At 52.4% G+C, this 14,629-nt stretch overlaps 1 protein-coding gene and 1 pseudogene across 1 annotated transcript in view; both read right to left on the bottom strand.

Moving 5' to 3' along the window:
- The window catches only part of LOC116481580 (mitochondrial proton/calcium exchanger protein-like), a 28,138-nt pseudogene extending 22,105 nt beyond the window's left edge, over nt 1–6,033 (bottom strand).
- Nucleotides 5,560–14,629, bottom strand: part of SMAD6 (SMAD family member 6) — a 79,259-nt gene continuing 70,189 nt past the window's right edge. Inside the window, exon 4 of the mRNA XM_032175277.2 lies at nt 5,560–7,418. Coding sequence (XP_032031168.1) covers nt 6,880–7,418 — 539 coding nt within the window. The 3' untranslated portion in view covers nt 5,560–6,879. The remainder of the gene's footprint in view (nt 7,419–14,629) is intronic.

The raw sequence follows: 14,629 nt of genomic DNA on the forward strand, positions 1-14,629 counted from the left end.
GCCATTGCACTCCAACCTGGGCAACAAGAGCAAAACTCAGTCTCAAAATAAATAAATAAATAAAAAGGTTAGACAGGCTACAAGGCTGTTCTATGTCACTAGTGGTGATCAGCCTAGCCTGAACACCCCTTCCCCAACCCCCCAACAGCCTCCTCCAAACCCCCAAATGGGCCAGGGTGACACACACCCTCCTCTAGGTTCTCAGGGCTGCTGGAAGTCATCAAGGGCTCAAAATCCCAGGGTGAAGGATTTAAAAACCTTCTCTTCATTTGCCCTTCATTAAAAAGCATAGGGAATGCAACAATGAGAATGTGCTTCATGCCACAGGACTGTGCACTTAAAAATGGTTAAAACGGCAAATTTTATGGTATATATATTTTACCGCAGTAAAATGTAAAAAACATGGGCAAGATAGAAAAAGTTCTGGAGATGGATGGAGGTGATGACTGCACAACAATATAAATGTATTTAATGCTGCCGAACTGTTCACTTAAAAATGGTTGAAATGGGACATTTTATGATATATATATATCTATCTATATTTCACCCCAATTAAAACAAAATGAAACACATGATCTGCACCCCAACTCTTCTTGCCTCTCAACTGCTTTGCTCAGGCCAACGCTGGCTTCCCAGAAGCCTTTGCTGCATTGCTGAGGCTGGCTCTGGAAGGAGCTTCAAGTCATGTATTGGCCTCCCTTTGCTACTGCCTTGCTGTGTGATCCTAGTTAGCACCCTGCCCTCTCTGAGCCTCAGTTCAGGGATAGCCATGGCACTAGACACACTCTGAGGCCTTTCCTAGTTCAGATGGTCCCTGAGTCTGTGGTTCTAATTCATCCAATGGACTGCTGCCCCCCCACCCCGCCCGCCTCCCACCACAAACCAGGAATTCTTTTTTTTCTCCTGTACTTTAACAGATGCAAACAGCAATTCTTGCTACCACACTCTCAAGAGGGTAGAATAAGGCTGCAGGCCATGAGCCCCCAGAGCCTGGGCCTGAAGGTGGGGGAGGGGTGAGTGATCTTAGGGGGCCTGTAGGGAGAAGCCAGCTGGGGGTTGTCATGGAGACACATGATGCTAATAAACATAACCCCCTCTACATGGCTGCTTGGTCCTTTAGAGTTTATATAACTCGCCCACATCCACTACCTCCATGGTCTTTTCATTCCACAAACATCCAGGGAGTCCATCCTTTGTATCCGCCACTGGGCTGGCCCATGGCCACGGGGGCCAGTGGGATATGAGATATATCTGGCTCTCAGGAGTCTCCGGGGGAAGAAAGAGTAGACAGCGGTGTGGTCAGAGCCTGGATGGGGTAGGCTGGGAGATGATTGAGAGGAGGGGACAACTTGGGCAAAGGCTTGGAAGACAGAGACAGACAGAGAAGTCTGGAGTGCGGTGTTTGAAGGGGGTTGTCTGGGGTTGAGATGGGGCAGAACCACATCACATCAGGGCCTCACAGGTCACTCTCAGAGGCAGATCTACATCCTGAGGGTACAGGGAGTCATGCTGGCACTTGGAGGAGGAGCGGGTCAGATTTGGGTGCAGATCATCCCTGCGGGTGGAGGATGGATTGGAGGTGGCAGGAGAGGGGCAGCAGCTGTTAGGGGAGGGATGTGACCATGGATCATTGATTCTACTCCCCAGCTGAGGAAACAGGGATTCACACAGGTCGGGTGACTGCCCAAGGCCACCAGCAAGTTCAGGAATCTGGATCTGAGTCCTCACACTTGAGGAGTCCCCACACCAAACCTTTACTCGCCTCCCTGAGCTGCCTTCCAGGCCCCCAAGTCATACCTGTGAACACCTGATGAGTGCTTAATGCAGGCCAGGTCTGAGTGCCTGACAGGCACGAGTTCATCTAATCCTCCCAACAACCCTAGGAGGTAGATACTCTTATATTATTATTCCTCACTTTTACAGATGAGGAAACTGAGACAGAGAACTCAAGTAACTTGCCCAAGGTCACACAGCTGCTAAGTGGCAGGGTCGGGATTAGAACAAGGCAGCTGCAGCCATAGGCAGCTGGGGCTTTTATGTCTCTTGCAATGTGTGGGATGGGAGTTTGCCGGAGGGGACAGATGGGCAGGAAGTAGATTATGGAAGTTTGGAGCACCAGGAAGTCCCCAGAGATTAATAATGTGTGTGCATGCTATGTGACCTTGGGCCACTCACAACCCCTCTCTAGGCCTCAGGTTTTCTCATCTGAGACAAGAACTCAAAATCTCCAGGTTCTCTTCTCTCTTCCTATCTGTTCCTCTCATTCCTTAGGTCAACCCTTCCATTCCTACCCTCAACATACACACCCAGAGACTAAAGCAGGGGAGGTGCTGGAGATCGGAGTGGGGTGTGGAATAGAGGGGAGAGGAGAACGTGGGGACTAACCCTTCCCCAAAAACCTAGTCAATTGCAGAAATCCCCCTGGGGCATCACCTTGGATTTGGGGGGCAGTAAGTCCTACCAATCTTGCCTCCCAGGGCCTGCTGGGACCGGGCTCCCCTCAGCACTCTGCAGAGACCCAGGGCTTGTTTAGAAAGTGTCTCCATTGAAGCCTGAGTCACCAGATCCCTGGGTGGTCTAGGGGAAACCACAAAGTTACTGTGAAGCAACAAGACTAGGAGAGGAGTGAGGACGGCAGGTCCCGCCACCGCTGAACTCAGCAGCCAGGCCAACTCCCAGAACTTGGTTTCCCCATTTGTAAATTGAGGAGTTGGAACTGGACTCTCAGACCCCCGAGAAGGCAGCCACAGGGCCTCTCCTTGACACTTGAGGCCACCCCAGGACCTCAGGGAAGTCCTCACCTTCGGAACAGGAGATAGTTTCAAGGTTGAGATCCCTGGGTCCCCAGAATTCAGTCTTTCAGGCATGCATATTGTTCCCCAAGAGACAAGCCCACTCCAGCAAAGCCAATCACAACCAGGGCATGGGGAGAGCTCCAGACTGGCATTTGAGACGGGGGCTTGTTGCTTCCTCCAGAGAGCTTGGACAAATGACCATTAATGTAAGCATCTGCTTCTTTATCTGTAAGGACTCCCAGGCAGTGAGTTGGTGTCACTAGTCATTGCTCCAAGCACATCCTCACAGAGCAGCCTGCTATGAGCCTGCAGAGTTCAGACAGAAGGGCCAAGGCCTGAGCAGTGCAGGGCAACAGACTGGGTAGGGAGGCATGGGGACTCCCACGCTCAGTTCGGGCCTGGGGGTTGCAATGGGAAGGGGTGTAGGAGTTTGGGTTGGCAGCAGAACCAGGAGAGTTTTCCTTGAAGGCCAGGGTGGGGCCAGTGAAGCTTAGCTCTAAGAAGCAAATGTTGGCCAGGCACAGTGGCTCATGCCTGTAATCCCAGCACTTTGGGAGGCCGAGGTGGGCGGATCACCTGAGGTCAGGAGTTTGAGACCAGCCTGGCTAACATGGTAAAACCCCGTCTCTATTAAAAATACAAAAATTAGCCAGGCATGGTGGTGAGTGCCTGTAATCCCAGCTACTCGGTAGGCTGAGGCAGGAGAATTGCTTGAAACTGGGAGGCAGAGGTTGCAGAGAGCCAAGATCATGCCATTGCACTCCAGCCTGGGCGACAGAGCGTGACTCCGTCTCAAAAGAAAAATCAAAAAACAAAAAGCAATGTCATGTGCCTGGCTGGTCGCCCTCTGAGAATCTGGGAGACAGGGAGAGGATGTCAACTTTCTATCTGCATGCAATAGTCTCCAGGGTAGGGGGCAGGAAACCTGGGTCACACTCCAGCATTCCTTGACTACAGGCTTGAGACGAGCACCTCCCTGCTCCGGGCCTGTTTCCTCACCAATAAAATGGGGCTCTCAACCCATGATGATGGCAGATTATAATGATCACTTCCACATCCAGGCATTGCAGGGTGACTGGCTGCTTCCTCTAATGGCAAGGAGCCCCTCTTAGGAGACTAGCATTGGTAGGCACCAGGCTCAAGGGGAGCCAGGAAGGGTTCAGGGCTCAGGGGACCCAGCAATGATCCTTAAGCTGCCCAGGTCTGCTCATCTCCCTGGCCCACTGAGAAGCAGCCTACCTTCTCCACTGCCCCCTGAAGATCACCCTAGCTCCTCATCTTGGTGTCTGAGGGTGGCCCAGCCCTTTCCAGCCCTGGCCCTGTGTGAATAATGGCAGCTGTGTCCTGGTGACAGACCAGGTAGTACGTGGCGTGCTTCACTCTCCCAATTCATACCTACTTCTGAGGTGGGGACAATCTTATTCCCATCTTACAGATGGGAACACCAAAGCACGTTAAAAAGTTATGAAGTCACGGAAGTCACTCTGAGTGGCAGAACTGGGATTTGAACTCGGGCAGCCTGGCTCCAGAGCACGAGTGTCTGGAAACTCCCCTCCTGCTTCGTGGTCTCTGCCACCCCCAAACTCTTTGCTCCTGCACCCTCTGCCACCCTTAGCCTGCCAGCTTCCTGCTCATTTGTCCTGTGAGGACCGGAGGTCGAGGCACTGAGCCTCCTAGGAGGCCTCCCGATTCTTCCTCCTCAGCACTCCCATGGAGTGGTTGCTTATTCCTTTTAACTGTGCACCCACAACTGCCTGTGAGCCTGAGGTGCCTCCCGTCCTGCCCCTATACCAAGAGCTCTCTGAATACTCCAGTGAGACAGCCATCTCTGCTGAGTGTCTTCAGGCCAGGGCCTCAGTGCAGAGCACCCTGGCATGGCCAGCTGTGGTCAGCCCAGAAGCACCGGCATGCCTCAGTATGAGGACAGAATTACAGGGGTGGGGACAGTCTATTCGTAAATAACTTTGGGAAACAAAGTTAAATGGTTTTTCTTCTTGGAGGATGTGGTGGCCATGATTCCTGTCTCCTGGTATTCATGTCCTTGTGTAGTCCCTCCCACATTGTAACAGAGATGGTTTGTATGACCAGTAAGTATGGCAGAAGCGATGGTATGTCACTTCTGAGATCTAGTTACAGAAGACAGCAGCTTAGGTTGGGCATGGTAGCTCACGTCTATAATCACAACACTTTGTGGGGCCGAAGTGGGAGGATCATTTGAGCTCAGGATTTCAAGAGCAGCCTAGGCAACATGGTGAAATCCCATCTCTACCAAAAATACAAAAATTAGCCAGACACGATGGTGTGCACCTGTAGTCCCAGCTACTCAGGGGGCTGATGCAGGAGGATCACCTGAGCCCCAGGAGTTTGAGGCTGCAGTGAGTCATGATGGGGCCACTGCATTCCAACCTGGGTGACACAGTAAGACCCTATCTCAAAAAAAACAAAAACAAAAACAAAAACAAAAAAACCAGCAGCTTCACCCTTGCTCTTTTGCATCACTTGCTCTGGGGAAGCCATGTTGCAAGTAGCCCAGTGGAGACGCCCCCATGGCAGGGAACTGAGGGCTCTTGCCAGCAGCTACATGAGCGAGCTTGGAGCAGGTCCCCCAGACCCAGTCAAGACTTCAGATGACTGCAGCCCTGGCCGACAGCTTGATGGCAACCTCACCAGAGACCCCGAGCCAGAACCACTTGGCTAAGCTGCTCCCAGATTCCTGACCTGCAGAAACTGTGGGAGATAATAAACGTTAGTTATTTTAAGCTGCTAAGTTGGGGGATAATTTATTATGCAGCAAGAGATAATACACAGGACTTCTCAGAGCACTTAATATGTTAATATAAATCTCCAAGAAAAAAGATATACAATGCAACATTCCTCTTAGTTATCTGGCCAAGGAGACTTTCTCTTTTTGAGAATATTCTTCAGAAAGCTGATCTAATGATATGGCTCTGGTCCTACAATTCCATGTAACTTCTAACCTTGATTTTGTCTCATGAGCAAATCATTTATCCTTCCAGAACCTCAACTTTTCCCTTTTACAAAGTAGAAATAAACCATCTGCCTTTACATAAATCATTAATACAGCCCTGGATGGGCAGATTCTGAGCTATTTTTGCCTGGGGGGTGGGAAATAGCCTGTCGAGGTCCTAAAAAGATCTACTCACCATGGGGCTCGAGATGGTTCTGCAAGGTAGCAGGTGGGCTCAAGGCCCATTTCAATCTTTGTTCCCCAGGCCATTTCCACAAAATGGTGAAAAATAGTGTCTTCTTTTAGCTTGTTCATAGCTCAAAGATGGGGGGCATGGACCTGGGCCCTTCTAGGCTAGGGCATGAACCTCCTCCATCAGACTGGAAGAGCTTGTCCAGGATAAATGGTCAGTGTATTCTCCCTTTCCCCACCGCCATCCCTATCCAATGGACACCCCATAGCCATGGGCAGGAAGGAACAACAAAACTTTCTCTAGTTTACTGAAGAGTAAATGTGACTTTCCTCCCTTTTCAATTTGTTCTATCTTTATCCAATAAAAGTAAAACTTGAAAACTGAGGTCAAGTTCCAAGGTACACGATGGGTCAGAAATCCGCTGAAGCTCTACCTGCCCCCTTCGTAAAAAGAAGACAGTTTAAAAAAAACTATAATGCGAATACTTTATTATCGAGTGACTGGTATTAGCTTTTTGTCTGGGCATTAATATCTCAAAAACCATACACCAAACCCAGGCTTTTCCACCTAGCTCTGCTGTATCATTTTCTTTATATATATATAAAAAAAGTAAAGAAGAGGAAGGAGGAAGAGAAAGAAAATATATCTGTATTGAAAGAATTATAAGCCAAAGTGCGTCTTTCTTGTTTTGTCCATATACACACATTGCACCATACATAAATAATTACATTGTAAAAATGACTCCATAATTACAAGTATAATATATATTTCCATATAATATATAAAACTTTATATTAAATCTAGGTAGATGATATCTGGGGGGTTTTGTCCGTGGGGGCTGTGTCTCTGGGCATCGGCCCCTCTCCAGGCCGGCAGGTGGCGGTGGCCGCGGCCTCCCACCTGCCCTTCCGCCGGGGCCGCCACTATCTGGGGTTGTTGAGGAGGATCTCCAGCCAGCAGGGGCAGGAGGTGATGAACTGCCGGGAGTAGCAGGGCCCCCAGCCCTTGGCGAAGCTGATGCGGACGCTGTTGGGGTCATAGGGGCCGTCGGCGGCGTCGGGCTCGGGCGCGTGCTGCAGGCCCGAGCGCTCAAAGTCGAACACCTTGATGGAGTAGCCGGGCGGCACCTTGCGCACGACCAGGGCGCGGCCGCCGGGCGCGTCCAGCGTCGGGGAGTTGACGAAGATGGGGTGCTCGCCGCGGTTGTAGGCCCACACGCCGTCGGGCTCCTTGCTGAGCAGGATGCCGAAGCCGATCTTGCTGCGCGTTCGCCGCACCGACTCGCTGCGCTGCTCCAGGTTGAGCTGGCCCAGGCAGAAGCCGCTGCCCTGAGGTAGGTCGTAGAAGATGCTGACGGCCTGGTCGTACACCGCGTAGAGGCGGCCCACGCGCGTCCGGTGCTCCCAGTACGCCACGCTGCACCAGTGGCTCGGCTTGGTGGCGTCCGGAGACATGCTGGCGTCTGCGGGACAAGCACAGGGACCGCCGCGTTATTCTGGGTGGGGAGGTGGGAGGCACCGGGGAGCGGAGGTGGGCACTGCTGTCTGCACAGTGGGAGCTGGGTAAGGTTTCCAGCATTCAGCAGTCATGTGGGCACCGACTGTGTGCCAGGTTGCCCTCAGGAAATATAGCCCACAACGGGACATCTCTTTCACACACACAAACTCACACAAGGAGAAAACAAAGGTTATGAGCCACAGAGTGCAAGCCAGAGAGCGCCTGTTGTGTGCTAGGTGCTGTGGACGCAGACATGAACCCTGCACACCCTGCCCCTGCCTCTTCATGCTAGCAGGAGAGACAGACAACTGCCTGCACGCCCCCAAAGGAGGGGCTGACTGTGGAGCAACCACCACGGACCAGGCGTGGAGCACTGTACTTCTTACTCTTCACAGCACACAGGACTCACTTGGTCCTCACAATCACTCTGCAAGGACGCCACCTTCTCCTCGTTCTACAGAGGAAGGCACCCCGCCAGAATTTGAACCCACTAGTCCAAGTCTCAACCTGATAGAGTAGGGTTAGGCTACTGGGGGATGGGGGGGGAGGTTGAAATCCCATTAGAGGACTCAAGCACAGGGAGGTGGGCTGGGGGTGGAAGGAGTTGCCCCCAGGATCCCTTCCAGCCTGGAGCAGTGGGATTCCTGTGGTAGCCTTGTTATAAATATGACTGCCTGACTGCTCCCTGCCTCAGTCTTAGCCTCCCAGTACCACCCACCTGAGTTGGCTTTCTTGGCAGGAAATGCAGGTTTGTACCAGAACTGCAGCCACTTCTGCATGGCAGAGGAGCTGAGGGTCCCTAAATGACAAAGAAAATGGCTCCTTAAGGGCTCTGGAGCTGCCCAGCAATCAAAGGTGTGTGCTGCTCCTCTCTGGGCCTCAGTTTCCCCACTGTAGAGCAAAGGGGTAAGGTAACTAAGACGTTACTGAAATCCCTTGTCACTCTGACTCGGGCTGTCTGTGTGTCTGGAGGAGTTTAACAATTTTCTGAGACCAAAGTTCAGACCAACACAGGCCAGGGTGCTCCCTGCTCTCATGTGGCCAGCTTCTCAGATTCTGACATCTGGCCTCTCTGAGCTCACAGCTCTGAGAAGCAGGCAGGCACCTATAACTGCCCAGTGAGGTGACATGATTTGCCTGCCATGCCTGCTTCCACACAGGTCCCTGGCCTGGGCCTCTGCAGAGGGAGGTGTTCTGCTGGAGGCTTGACAGAGCAAAGCAAAGCGCTTCATGGCTGTTTTTCTGAGGAAAACTGATCAAAGTCCAACCAAATCCCAGAGGACAACACTTCTAACAGCTTCACCTGGGAGCCCGAGTGAGGCCAGCTCTGGCTGCCTTTGCCTTGGTCCTGCGCCTGCCTAGAAGCCCCAGAAGAACAGGATGGCAGGGCCCCTGACATCCCCTTACACACTGGGAGGCCTGCCCAGCCACCCAGCAGGAGGCTGTCTGCCTCAGGGGCCTCCCGGAGGCTGACTGCTCTGCTATGGCTTTGGGCTGGGCACAGGCTTCATGAGTGTGCCCTTTGCCCTGTGCCTGGCACTGAGGTCCCAGACACAGGTCCCCAAGTCTGCTGGGGGGTAATCCAAGTCCTCACACCAGCCCACAGCTTGGATCATTTTGCCTCAGAGTCTCCAGCGAGGCCTCTGATGCTTCCAGCTGATGGTCAGAAGAGGAGGAAGAGGTCCTGCATCCTGCTCTCGACAGAGCTGCCCCTTAGCCACTGGGCAACAGTGACAGAGACAGCTCAAGCCCTTGGGAGGTCACCAGGCTGCGGGCATCAGGCCAGTCCCAGCAGGTGGGCAGCTGGGAACAGCCAGACTCTGAGCTCCAGCCACCCCACTCCAGTGCCCCTCTCCCCAGCTATCTATCTGGCACAGGTCTGGGAGTCCCCAAGAGCCAGAAAAGCAGCACCATGCCTTCAGAGGCCAGGGATCTTTAGTGGGGTTGGGGGTCATGGCCCAGGGTCACCGCCATGGAAGGTCTCAATAAGACCGTGGATGACAAGGCCCTTTGCAAACCGCAAAGCACTTTACAAATGTTAGGGGTTAGCCCCTAGCCTGTCATCTGTGGTGAAAGATGTGCCCGGTGAGTGAAGGAATGGAAGAATGAAGCAATGAATGTCTGAATGTGTAGAATGAGCCCTGGTTAGGCTCCGTTCTCTCACACACATATGTGCATTCAGATTTCATGCAGTGTGTCCAACACAAGCTGACATGCTCTCTGTGACACCATGAGTGAGAAGGTGGGCGCCCCCTAACCCACGGTCCCCACTCTGTTCTTCCCATAGCTGCACAGCCCCCTCCCCCTGTGCCTCTCAGTCACAAGCCTGGGCTGCCACTCAGGTGAGGGGACAGTCTCTTACAGAAGGATCTTTTTCTCCTCGTGGCTCCTAGGCTGTGGTACCACCATCTCCCACGGCCATCAGCCTAATTAGGAACCAGCTCTTTAATTGCAAATAAATACCAGGGAGTCAGACCCGAGTGAACAACATCAAAGATGACCGAGCTCTGACCGAAACTCCCGCTCACTACCCCCTGCTCAGGGCCTGGCCTAGTTCCCAGCCAGACTCTGGGTCCTGCTGGGAGGGTTCCGGGGGGAGGAGGAGAGGAGCTGTGTCTGGGGTGGATCTGGCAGAGTGGCACTAGCCTGGGAGGAGTCCTGCCTCCTGGCCCTGATCCAGCAAGTCATCTCCCTCCTCTGGCCTCAGTCTTCCCATCCGAACAATGAGATGATTACTCTCCCCAGCTCTAAATTTCCATGATTTAGTTAATGTTCCTAGGACTAGTAGCTCTAGTCCTAACCACCCGAACCCAGAAACCAGCTCAGATATCTATCAACAGAAAACCAATAAACAAAAACTAGGCACATCTAGCCAAAGGAACACTACTCACCAAGAAAAAGGAACAAGCTACCGAAACCTGCAACAAGGTGCATGAATCTGAAGGGCATCCCATTGAGCACGAGAGGCCAGACACAGGGTTCGTGGTGTGTTTCCACCGAGACAAAACTCTTGAGAAGGCAAACTAATCTACGGCGATGTAAATCAGAACAGTGGCCAGGCGTGGTGGCTCACGCCTGTAATCTCAGCACTTTGGGAGGCTGAGGTGGGTGGATCACCTGAGGTCAGGAGTTCGAGACCAGCCTGGCCAACATGGCAAAACACCATTTCTATTAAAAATACAAAAAAATCACCCGGGTGTAGTGGCGGGCACCTTAATCCCAACTATTTGGGAGGCTGAGGCAGAGAATCGCTGGAACCCAGGAGGCAGATGCTGCAGTGAGCCAAGATTGCACCACTGCACTCCAGCCTGGGCAACAAGAGCGAAACTCTGTCTCAAAAAATAAAATAAAAATAAATCAGAATGGTGGTTACCCCTGGGGAGACGGAGACAGCTGGGAAGAGGCACAGGAGAACTTTCCAGCATGATGGAAATGTCTTATTTCTTGACTGGAACCATGGGAACTTAGGCATCTGTGCTGTAAAAAGCCACACCCTGCATACTTAAAGAACGGTGGATTTCACTTTAGGTATGATACCTTGAAAAAATTAAAAAGAAGAAAGTGGCAATGTCCTGTGGCTGTCCTAGAGTGGCCCCAGCAGGGCTCCACAGTGGCCCAGGGGAAAAGCCCTGTTCCCTCCCAGTGGCACCCACATTCCTGCCACCAGAGGGTGGTGGCTGTCTGCGCCGAGGAAGAGGTGGTGACTGGTCCCAACAATAGGCCTTCTCCCCTGCACAGAAATCGGCCCCTCCGATGGCTGGCATTCTTTTCCCTCTCTGCCCAGGGAGGGTGCTGCGAGCCCAACATGTAATTTTGTGGGGGTGCAGGGGCACCAAGGGAGCTGACTGCAGTCTGAGGGAGGCGGGGAGTGCTGAAATCCTAAGAAAAGCCTTTCGCTTCTTCGAATCAGCAGTTTTCTGTCAAAACAAAGGGCAGGAACGTTCCTGCGTGCTCCCCCGTGGGCTGCATGCTCCAAGAGCCTGAGCATAAACTGCAGCCTGCTTTCTTCCGGCTTCCCCCTTTCCTTTTGGCCAGACTGCCTTGGACTCAGCCACTCCTGAAGGAACCAGCGTTGTGCCCAGCTTAGACTCAAAGATTCAGGGCATTCGTGGGAGGCTCAGTCCGAGTCCTCTGGGTCTTCAGGGGTCTGGGTCAACAGGGGAGCAGGTGGTCCCTACTCCTTCACCTTCCAAGTCTTTGCTGCTGCTTCACACCCACCTGGGCCATAGCAACCTCCCTGGCTCTCCCAGGGCTGGACCGAAAGGGCCTGCTCAGCCCCTCGTTGATGGGCCTGAAACAAGGGCAGACAGGCCCAGACCCTACCGAAAGCGAAGAAGAGATACTCAAAGTCTCAGAAGCCCAGAGAAGTTAAGTGACTTGCCCAGGGTCACCCAGCAAGTTGGTGGCAGAGCTGAAGAGGGGCCCAGGGCTGGCTTTTCCAATCCCCTTTGCACAGGGCTGCACTGAGGCCTCCTGCCCTCCTGGAAAACTCCTTTCTTCTGTCCCGTGTCATGCCTGTGGCTTCAAGTTCCAGTCCAACCGGCAGCTTTTCATCTGTGGCTCCCAGGCCTGGGAGTAATTACGTGGCCCTGCATCTGGTTAACCTAACACCCCTTTTAAAGCCTTGTTTGCCCATTAGATAAGTAGTTTTTGTTATCAAACTTAGAGGGAAAAAGGAGTTTCCACTTAACTCTCCTTTGTCGTTTTAAGCTGCAGAAATGGCTTCAGGTTTTGCAGCAAGTCTAGAGATGCAGCATTAATTAGAGGCTCTTTTTCTTTTCTTTGTGAAGGGAGGGGAAGACCAGTTCTTTATCCACCGGGCTCCGGCAGTAAAAGCAGAGAAGGAATGTGCACAGGGCCATGTTAATGGTCAACAGCTTAGAACGAGCCTCTCTGCTGAACTCTTTCCAAAAGCTGGGCCCAGCTGACAGGAGTTTCCTCTTACTCGCTCCCACCCACCCCTCCCCACCCCCCACCTCAGCTCCAGCACCTTTGGCTCCTAGAGGAAGCCGGGCTTCCAAGGGGAAGTTCCTAATCGGTCATTACATCACGGGCGGTCTGGCCACCACCACAGCCTGCCTGCACAGGGCCCACCTCAGGGGCTCTTTTGGCGGCTGGTCTCTACACTGGCCACCACCCTCCAGACAGCGGCTCAGCTAGTCGGCTGGGGGGTGGAGGGGTGCCCCTAAGACAGGGAGTGTGATGGGAACAGGAGGGCAGCATGACAGAACCAGGAGGAGGGAGACTGAGGAACAAGCCGTCCACATGGCCAAGGCACAAAAACAGGCTCAGAGAGGTAAAGTGACTTGCCAAGGTCACAGTGGAAATGAGCGACACAGCTGGGACCAGGATGTCTCCTGCATAGGGTTAAAAGCATGGACTAGGGAGCAAAGGTGCCTGCATGTGAATCCCAGCTCTGCCACTCAGCAGCTGTGAAATCTTGGGCGAGTGACTTCACCCTTCTAGGCCTCAGTTTCCTAACCTGTAACACAGGGATGCAATCAGTGGTTACTTCATCAGGGTGCTGGGATTAATTTCAAGTGTGTCAAATAATGCCTGGCTCAAAATAGGTATTGCATAAGTTAACAGCTATTATGATTACTAATATTATTACTACCATGCAGCCTTATCTACACATGTATATAAATTATATGATAGGTTGACTCAGCCTGTATAGTTCAGAAGGGTATTCGTATTCAGTAGTAACACCTGTGAACATAATATGTGCCAGTGGAGTTGAGAATCAAGGGGAAATAATAATAGTCATGATAATAATATAATAAACTAGCTCACATTTAAGAAACCTTTACCAAATACCAGGCAGTGTCTGAAACCCTTTAAATGCACTACCTCAACATAGGTTAATTCTCCCATCTTAAGATGAGGGAGCTGAGGCCTGAAAGTCCGGAAACATACCCCAACTTCTCAGCCAGGAAGCTGCAGAATTGGGATTTGAGCTTCCATCTATCTAGGCTTAGGGATGTGGACTCTTTGCATTACTCCTGTGGCTGCAACCTGTGGGCTGCAAAATCCCAGAGGACTTCAGGGCAATGGCACAGAGACCATGCTATAAGATGCTAGCCACGTCCACTCCAAGCCATCATGTGGGGGTTCTGCAAACACTGGAAGTGAAGAGGGATCCTCGGAGGTGACAGTGCTAACGACACTGCCCCACGACATGCTGCCCACCTTCCTAGGAGGGCGGTGGGCTTTTCAAATATCACACCCTAACAGCTATTTCTGGTCCCCTATGCAGCCCTGGAAACACACTTTCTGGCTTTTAAGTGTAGTTTCTCCCCCACACTCAAACATTCTACCCCCTAAAATACAAAAATGAGTATTCTGTAGATGGGCTACAATCATAATAATTGATCTTGGGAAAGGGCTGCTAGCCCTGGCTAGTCCCAGGGGAGTGGGAGGCGCTCTACACGCTTCATTCATGATCCTTTTTGAACTGTGCAAGTCCAGGAGGCAGAATCATCCCCATCCTCAGGACAGACCCAAAGTCAGAGTGCAGCGCAGGAATCCCGACCCTGAGCCCACCTTGGTGCTGCCTCATATGCTCCCTTAGCTCTCTTGGGTGGTCCTCAGAGTCCCCCAGTTGCAGGAGGGGTTTAGGAGTGATCTGGGGTATCCTGACAGTCAGTGGGCACCTAGCTGGGCTGTACCCAGCTTTCTGGAGGCCAAGGGTTTTCTGCAGGCTTTTCTCTGCAGAAAGGCCTTTCTTTCAGCCTCAGCGCCCTGACTGCAGCCTGGTTGGCCCCACCTCTCTGGCAGAACAAAGTGGCAGCCTGGGCTGTGATGGGTAAGGTTTCCATTCTTTTATCTCTTGCAGTATTCAAACAAATCCTGAACAGATGAACTCATCTTGCAACCCTGACACAAAACAAGCTTTTTTTTCACCCAGGTCCTCCTACTACACAGGCCTGCTCAGTGTCTCCTCCATAGACCGTTTCCCCAGGAGCTATTAAGCCTTACCACTCCAGCAGGCAAGGGGACCCACCAGAGGATGAAACCGGAGGCCCCACTCCCATCAGCATGCCTCTACCTGCGCTCCACCTGCAGCTCACCCGTCTGGCCATGCCGAAGAGATCGTCTCCCACCCGCTAAGACTGTTCCAGGTTCCCTGGGCCCAGACAGCATGGCTTTTCTCTCCAGGTCCCGGGGCTCTGTGGT

Source organism: Hylobates moloch, unplaced genomic scaffold (assembly GCF_009828535.3).
Source record: "Hylobates moloch isolate HMO894 unplaced genomic scaffold, HMol_V3 SCAFFOLD_14, whole genome shotgun sequence".
In the NCBI taxonomy this organism is placed as follows: Eukaryota; Metazoa; Chordata; class Mammalia; order Primates; family Hylobatidae; genus Hylobates; species Hylobates moloch.